This window comes from Sciurus vulgaris (genome assembly GCF_902686455.1).
Source record: "Sciurus vulgaris genome assembly, chromosome: 5".
Lineage (NCBI taxonomy): Eukaryota > Metazoa > Chordata > Mammalia > Rodentia > Sciuridae > Sciurus > Sciurus vulgaris.
The window spans coordinates 68,269,620-68,278,254 of NC_136465.1; the positions used below are offsets into that span (position 1 = coordinate 68,269,620).

Below are 8,635 nucleotides of genomic sequence, written 5' to 3' on the forward strand. Positions count from 1 at the left end.
GCTTCTCCTGCCTGCCCCCTTCTGTCGTGTGTAAGGCTGGCATCCGAGTCTGCCCACACACCGCTCCCCTTTGTTTTGAAGAGCGCCCCGCTTCTGCCCACACAATGATGCTCTTGCAGATCTAGTCCCATGTTGGCATCAGCCTCCCAAGGAGCTAAACTGACACCACTCTTGGCCATGCCACCAAACTGTCCCCATTGACTTGCTCTGGAGTTGAGCAAATTATTCACCTCCCTGGGCTTCAGTTTCCCAATCTAAAAATGAGTAATTTGGAATAGATGATCTCCAAGACCCTTCAATGTACTGACATTTGGGGACTCACTCTGCTTCTCTACCAGGGAGGGAGATCTGACTGACTGCCCTCTGACCTTGACCACCCCACGATTTCCTGGAACAGGGTTACTGACCTTCTGCAGCAAGAGGGAGCCAGAATATTTGGTCACAGTGTCATACAAGCCCCTGCCGAAGGTTTCTGCCCAGAGCTTCACTCTGCCAGGGGATCAGAGTTAGTGTGTATACACAGATACACATGCATCCAGGTGCATGCATGTGCAAAGCAACACATGGACACCCACGAGGCACACAAGCACACAGAAATACACATGATACACACAGAAATCCACATGCAGGTATGAGTACACACATACATACACATATCCAGAAACACAGAGAGTTCTTATCCCTCTTCCTGTCCCTGAAACTGCAGCCCTGGTCAAGGCAAGAGACTCAGAGAGCCCACAGGGGCTCAGCAGCTGCACCAGGGTTCAGTGACCGCCACTTGGCTGGGTCTCCTGCTGTGGTCATGGGGTTAATAAGTCTAGAACCAAGTTTGACCCCAAGCTCTCTAGGGCTCTGGTTTTTGAGTAGAAAAAGGAGAGGAGAGGAAGGGAAGAGGTGATGCACAGGTCCAGGCAGGGTGAGGAAGACCCCAAGAACAAAACTGGAACTCCCTGTCCATGGCCGCATGTCTCACTCAGGCATTTGTGCTTGTGTTTACCTACTCAAGGGCACTGAGGACCACTGAGCCTTCTGCAGAGATAGCATGAGGTAAGGGGCTGGGGAAAGACTCTGAGTGGCTTTCTTGAGGTCCAGGGAGGGGCAGAATGGGAGTGGAAGAGGAGGCCGCACCTAGGTCTTGGGTAGGCAGCTGGGGGTGGGAAACCCTGACCTATCCTCCACTCCCCAGAAGTACACTGAGATCCTGATATCTGGGAGGGTCCAGGGGTCCTGAGGTTCCAGGAGGAGCAAATATGATTGGTCTGTGTGATCATTTCAAGATCAGCATTCGTTCAGTGGCTAACCAATGTTATGGAGGTCTTATTATGTGCACAGCCTAGAGTCACACCACAGTCCTCATCTTTGCAAAACCCTCAGTCAGGGGACACATCTTCCCATATAGATAACATAATACAAATTTGAAGGGAGGCCCATGGAACTTGGGGAGTGGCAGTGGTGGTGAGGGAAGGTTTCCCGGGGGAGGGGGATCTGAGGTCAGCATTAGAAGCTTGATAGAGCTTAGCCTGGCAAAGAGATTTGGGAGAGGATTCTAGGTAGACAGTACAGAAGAGCTTGGAAGAATAAAAAATGACTTCCAGGTTTCCAGCTTGGGTAGTTGAGCTCACAGTGGTATTATCAAATAAAATTAAAAACACTGGGAAGATCAGGAGCAAGTTGGGAAGGATGGATGGTGTGACTCGGGTGATATCGAATGTGAGAATCCCATTACTGAGCATCTCCAGAAGGCACCAATCATGTGGTATATTTAAAGACATGAACTTGAGGCTTAAAACCTCACATGACGTTCAGAAAGAGATGTCCACAGGCATTGGAAATGTGAGTCTCACAGAAATAGGACTGTGAGTCAGTACATGAGCAGAAATTGAAATTCTAAGGACAGATTACCCTCTCAAGGAGAATGTATAGTATAAAAAGGTCTGCGAGAGATGCCAAATATTGGGGAGTACCAATAATTGCATGCAGAAGAAAAGGAGCACTTGAAGAAGACAGTGAGTAAGTCAGAAGCCCACAGAAACACAGGAGAATGTAAGGTTACAGAAGTTTGGGTATTGGGATTCAAGAAAAGGGGATAGCATCCAAGGCAACAGGGTCCAGGGAGACCAGACGAGAAATGTCTACTGGACCTGGCAACGAGGAGGTTTTTTGCAAACTTGGAGAGAACAGATTTGGGAGGGCGGGTGGTGAAGACTGGAGGCTGAGTGGAGCTTGACATGAGAGGGGCGAGGGGTCTTTGGGGTGGGAAAGACTTAAAAGAAGAACTCGGCAGGAGAGAGAGGAAGCATAGGGGAGAAGAGGGCTGGAGTGAGGGCCTGGAGGGGGCTGTGTTCGCAGGCTGCGATCTCAGCCAGCTGTGGAGCTTTCTGCATAGATCGCCTGCCCTTGGGTTCTCCTCTGCAGAGACCTGGATTCCAGCCATCTGGACTTGGCCCTCAGCCTGTTCCTGGAGTTTGCCTTCTACTATTAATTGGTGTGTGGTCTGAGGACTCAAAGTATTCTCAACATCTCCCTCAGCAACTCAAAGTTGTATATTCTGGCAGTGGGTGTCATGACAAAAGCAAACCCAGGCTGAGTTCAAATTCCTGCACTTGGATTTAAGTGGACTTGTGAACTTACAGGAGTCACCTAACCTCTCTGAGCCTCTGTTTCCTCAAAAGCAAAATAGAAATCATATCACTCCTCTCTCTGAATTGCTCCATGGATTACAGGAGTGATGGGTGAAGCACCTAGTACAGAACTGGGCTGAGAACAAGGAGGGGGATACTAATTGAGGGAAACCAAATCCACTGCTGTGCAAGGTCAAGTACAAACTCTGTGCATTGTCTGGGCTTTTCCATCCCCATCTTTGTTCAGACATGTATTTGGCAACTGGATGTACTGCAACCTGGCTGTCATGCTGGGCTCTGGTGGCTGGACATAGATGTGAATTGAGCAGGTAACACATTTAATCTAGAATGCTCTGCTCCCCACATGTAGTATGAATTTCTTCAATGGGAGCACCAGAGCCTAGGACTAAAAAATAAATACTCCAGGGATATGACACAGTAATTTGTACCAAAGTTTAAATGACTGATACAAGAGTCTCTCCTGGAGCTGGTCTTAGTGGTGGGGTATAGAATTAAGGCCTGTAAGGAGGCAGAAAGGTAGAGAAGGAGAGAATGAGGTCAGAGACAGGGGTGTGAGTCAGCACATGAGCAGAAATTGACATTCTGAGGGTAGATGGGCTCTCTCAAGGAGAATGTATAGCATAAAAAGATCTGTGAGAGATGCCAGATCCTGAACAAGCCACCTACTGTTTGCATGAGCCATTCTGTGACTTTCGAACTGCTTTACCCTTTCAGAATGGCAAAATACAAGTTTCCCAACAAATCCTCTGGGCAGCCACAATGATTTCTTTAAGAACCAACACAGCACCCCTCCACACTGCCTCATCAGGTGGCTCTCCAGGAAAGGGCATCAGCCCTGCAGGGGCTGGACCTGAGACTTGCCATGGTAACAAGGACAGACCCCAAAGATCATTCTGCTTAAAGCTATCAGACTCTGGGGATGGGCAGGTGGGACTCCAAAATCAGCAGAGATTTGGGGAGGAATGGAGGCCAGGGAAGAAAAGGCCTTTAGAGCAAGACAGTGGACAGGTGCAGCCCCCAGGAGGAGAGAGGGAAGGGAGTAGAAGATGGGGAAGAGGGAAGCATAAAGGGTTTTATGGGGTGAGGCTGAACTTGATGCTTACGTTTCCAGAGGAATCTTGGTCTGACCCCATGTGGGGGCCAGGGAGGTGCTGGACAGCAGCAGCCACAGGATGACTGTGGTCTTCCGCAAGAAGGCCCAGGCTCCTGGCTGCTGATAGCAGGAGGCCTGGTTGTGGGTGGAGCCAGGGTTTGGGTAGAACCTGGGTAAGCCAGGCATGGAGATCCTGCTGGGGTCAGGGTAAGGGGAGAGGAAGGAGCAGGCCCAGCCCATCAGCTCTCTTGCCTGCCACCCAGATCCCTGGGAGGTCCAGAGTCTTCTGCCTGTAGGGCCTTGCAAGCCAGGAGGTCTCCAGACTCTCAGCTGGGTCCTGGCAGGGGGTGGGCTGCCCCACTGCTGCAGAGGAGTGGCACACCTGACCAGCGGGTCTCCCTGGAGAGGTTGTGACAAAATGGGCCCCTTTAATCCTCTGGCCTCTCCTCTAATCCCCATCTGACAGCAGCGGGGGAGGGTGAGCAGGAGGTGTGGGCAGTGACCTCAGCAGGATTACCCTGATCTCAGCTCATTCTATTAGGGGCTGCAGCATATCTTTCTGCTTTAAAGAGGCAGACCTGTACTAACAGAACAGCTTCAGGACCCAAGGGGACCAGGATGCTGTGAACCCGGACAGGGGACAAAGGAAGGATAACTGGGTTTGTACAGTGGTCTGAGTGGCTGAGACAGTAGCAAACCCTCTCTGAGCAATCCTAGGAGGACAGCATCAGCCTGCTTGGCTGAGCCTCCTGAGGCTCTGGCAGCGGGAGGTGGGGGTCAGTTCATGTTTCCAGGCCTGTTGCCTTTGGACTGGGTAACAGATAAGGTAGTCTATGGGCCCCCATCACCCACATCTCACCTGCTCCTGGCTCTGGGTAAGGGACAGGTTTATGTGAAGTTGATGGTGTTTTAGGGCCTCCCACTTGCATGGACTCCTCCATTTCCAGGGAGTTCCTACCATCAAGTGTTTTTGTAAAATTTGCAAAAGTAAGACAGTTTAGTCACAATGGATGAAACCCCCTGTCTCTGCATGCTGACTTCTTTGATTGTCCTTGAATTGGGTGATGTTTGTTTGAATGGCTGTGGTCACTTGGACGATCCAGTTCAGTGAAAGTTGAGAGGAGGAAACATTTAATTTGGGCTTAGTAGGATATATTTCAGTCACTCACAGTCACTTCCTTGTAAACAAGTCATCTGGAGCCACCCAGGGCCAGGAAGTACATCTCAGAACATGTGCGCCGCCACCAGGACAGGTTGCATTGCAATGTGAATGTGTTCTACAGCGCCTACCCCTGGTGATATGTGGTAGGGCAGGGGGAAATAAGGCTCCTGGGCCAGAGCAGAAGCTAGTGTGCAGAAATTCATCCAAAGGTCAGACAAATAATCAAAGGATCTGGTTCTCATAAAGGTCTGACCAAAACAGGAGTTCTCTCCTGTTAGGAAAAAAGTTAATATTGAATGAATGTAATTGCAAACACACCGTACATTGGTTTCTTCTCTGATGGCAATTATGCAAAATAGAATTGATCAACTTTTTCATGTTTGTGGATACAAACTGGTGGTGGTACTTGTGTGAAGTGGAGCAACACACTATACATCCCATGTGTTGGATTGCTTCTTCGAGTGACTGATTTGTCTTGTCTTGAGGAAATCTGGTGGTTCCAGCAAAATGGTACGCAAAATTGCCACCAACGCAGTAAAATGCTTGAAGAAGCAAGTGTTCTAGTGACAAAACTCCTACACATATTCATCAATAAGTCAATGTTGTAGTATCAGAGGAATCTGGTTACACAGTTATGTGGCTCAATTCAATGTGGCAGTGATTTTTTAAATGTATTTGAATTGTTCCCATGAACGCCTTCATTTCAGATTAATGTTGTATAACATTAACATGTCTCAGGACTACAAATGATGCACATTTAGTAAAAATACTAGAGGTGTGTTGGGCGGTTTGTATTTAAAAAAAATATGTAATGTTTCTAGGCTTTGTGATTTTTGTGGACTTTGTCAGCTTCTCAAGATTTGTAATTGGGAGTGATTTTTAAAATTTGAAATAAATCTTCACCTTTTTATTTATTATAGCAAAATTACATAACATAAAATTTGCCATTATTAATCACTTTAATTGTATAGTGAAGTATTATTAAATACATTCACATTATTGTGCAAGCATTACCACCATCCATTTCCAAACTCTTTCACCTTATAAAACTGAAACTGTGTGCATATGTATACATGTGTGTGTGTGTGTTTTGGTACTGGAGATTGAACCCAGGGGCACCACCACTGAGCTACATCCCAGCCCTTTTAGTTTTATTTTGAGACAGGGTCTCACTCAGTTGCTCAAAGCCTTGGTGGGTTGCTGAGGCTGGCCTTGAACTTGCATCTGCCTTCCACAGCCTCCCAAGATGCATGGATTACAAGTGTATACCACCAAACCTGGCTGTATCTATTTTTTTTTTTTTTTAAGAGACAGGGTCTTTCTATGTTGCCCATGCTGGAGTACAGGGGCTATTATTTGCAATCTATTCTCACTATTGATCCACATGTGAATTTTGACCTGTTCCATATGAAACTGAAATGCTATACCTTAAACAAGAACTCCCATTCCCTGCTAGCCCCTGAAATCACCAAATCACCATTCTACTCTTTTTTTTTTTTTTTTTTTTTTTTTTGGTACCAGGGATTGAACCCAGGATCACTTAACCACAGAGCCACATCCCCCAGCCCTTTTTAATATTTTATTTAGAGACAGAGTCTTGCTGAGTTACTTAGGGCCTAGCTAAGTCACTAAGGCTGGCTTTGAACTCTAGATCCTCCTGCCTCAGTCTCCTGAGCTACTAGGATTTCAGGTGTGCTCCACCGCACCTGGCATACCATTCTACTTTCTGTCTCTATGATTCTGATTACTCTATCTCTTATAAATGAAATCATATATTGTCCTTTTGTGGTTACCGTAGCATAATATCCTCAAGGTTCACGCCTGTTGTAGCATGTGTCAGAATTCTCTTCCTTTTTAGGTCTGGATAATATTCCACTGTGTATATATCACATTTTTCTTGTCAATTCATCCCAGGTGGACACCTGGTCCACCATCAAGCCACCCTGGTTTCTTCCCAGGACCATGAAAAGGGCCTTCCCACAGCCTAACCTGAGGGTCTTCTGCTTGCCCCTCCAGGCCTAGGCTCTTCCCTCTGCACCTCTGGAGGCTCATCTGTATGGGCCGCCTCCTTGTAGTCCACTGTCCTCTGGCTTCCAATGAGCTCAGTCAATAGGGAACCCCAGCAGCAGTCTAGAAAGAGGAGTGCAAATGTGGCCACCTCCCCTGGCTGCATCCCTCAATCCAATGCCACTGCTCCCCTTCAGGAAGCTACAACTGCACCACTTCTTTTCCCTTGACATGGATGGTGGGAACGGCCCAGCTGCCCCTCAGTTTTGGGCCACTTCTGCACTTCCCCTGCCTCTGTGCCTTCCCAAAGAGCTGCTTCATCAGTCAGTTTTGCTCAAATTATCTCATTATTAGGGTTCTGCTATTTCCTGCTGGACCCTGTCTGATAGCTGATATCCTTGCCCCTGCCCTTGCCCTTGAGCAATCTGATTTTTAGTGCAGCAACTGAAGGCTCCTTTGAAAATGCAAGAATTGCTCCTGTTGCTCCTCTGCTCAGAAGTCCCCAGAGGCTGCCCATCTGACTTAGAGGAAAAGACAAAGATTTTTACTGTGGCCCACAAGTTCCTACACCAGCTGAATCTGGCTTCCTCCTTGGCCTGGTCTCCTGCTACCTGCCCTTACTCACAGGCCACCACCCTCAATGGCTCCTTGCTGCTCCTTGGGCATGGCAGGCATGCTCCACCTCAGGACCTTGACCTTGGAGCTTGCAGTGCCCTGCTTCCTCCTAAATGGAAGGCTTCCTCATTTCTAGCATGTGTCTGTAAGTCAGAGTCTGTCTTAGTCCATTTTCTGTTCCTATAACACAATACCCAAGACTAGGTGATTTATGAAGAGAAAAGGTTAGTTGGGCTCCTAGTTCTGGAGGTTGGGGAGTCCACGATTATGGAGCTGGCATCTGATTGGCCTTTGGTGAGGGTCTCATGCTGTTTCAACTCATGGAGGAAAGAAGAAGGGACAGTGGGGGCATGCAAAACATTAGGGGTAACTTTTCCTTCTAACAACCCACTCAGGTAATCCAGTCCTGTAAGAGTGAGATCTCGCTCCTGAGAACTGGCATAACCCATTCCCGGAAGCATCACACCTATGACCCAAACACCACCCACTAGACTCCACCTCCCAATCTGGCCTCAACTTGAGTTTTAATAGGGACCAACCATGGCTGAGTCCCTGCCAGAAGAGATGGCATACTTGGATATGGTAACCTGTTAGGAGTTTACTAGAAAGACTATTTACTATTTACTAAATCCCAGTGACCTGGGAGGCTGAGGCACAATGATCTCAAGTTCAAGGCCAGCCTCTGCAACTTAGCAAGGCCCTAAGCAACTAAGTGAGACCCTGTCTCAAAATTAAAAAAGAAGAAGAAAAAAAAAAGGACTGGGGATATGGTTAAGTGTCCCTGGGTTAAATCCCCAGCACCACCCCCCCAAATACTACTAAACTTACACATAAATCTTATGTTATATGTATTTTGTGTTGGATGTATTTTATTGCAACTTTTAAGAAGAAGCAGGGGGCAAGGGTGAATGGATGTATAGCTGCCCAGTCGGGACCCCTGCTCTGTCTCCCAGAGCCTGAGTCTCATTTTTCAAACATCGATCACGACAAAATACTTGATCTGTCTGGTTCTAGCACAGTTTGAAAGAGAAAGCACATTTTCAGATTTCGAATGCCTTTAAATCATGACTCAGCCAATTTTTACTATTAACAAAGGAGGAGGAAAGAGCAAATAAG

At 47.5% G+C, this 8,635-nt stretch overlaps 1 protein-coding gene across 1 annotated transcript in view; it reads right to left on the reverse strand.

The window, feature by feature from the left end:
- Positions 1 to 7,579, reverse strand: part of CACNA2D4 (calcium voltage-gated channel auxiliary subunit alpha2delta 4) — a gene marked incomplete at its 5' end in the record, with an annotated part of 102,185 nt that extends 94,606 nt beyond the window's left edge. The window contains 3 exons of the mRNA XM_079141743.1: positions 408 to 489; positions 3,746 to 3,904; positions 7,530 to 7,579. Coding sequence (XP_078997869.1) covers positions 408 to 489; positions 3,746 to 3,904; positions 7,530 to 7,579 — 291 coding nt within the window. The remainder of the gene's footprint in view (positions 1 to 407; positions 490 to 3,745; positions 3,905 to 7,529) is intronic.
- Positions 7,580 to 8,635: the final 1,056 nt, after the last annotated feature.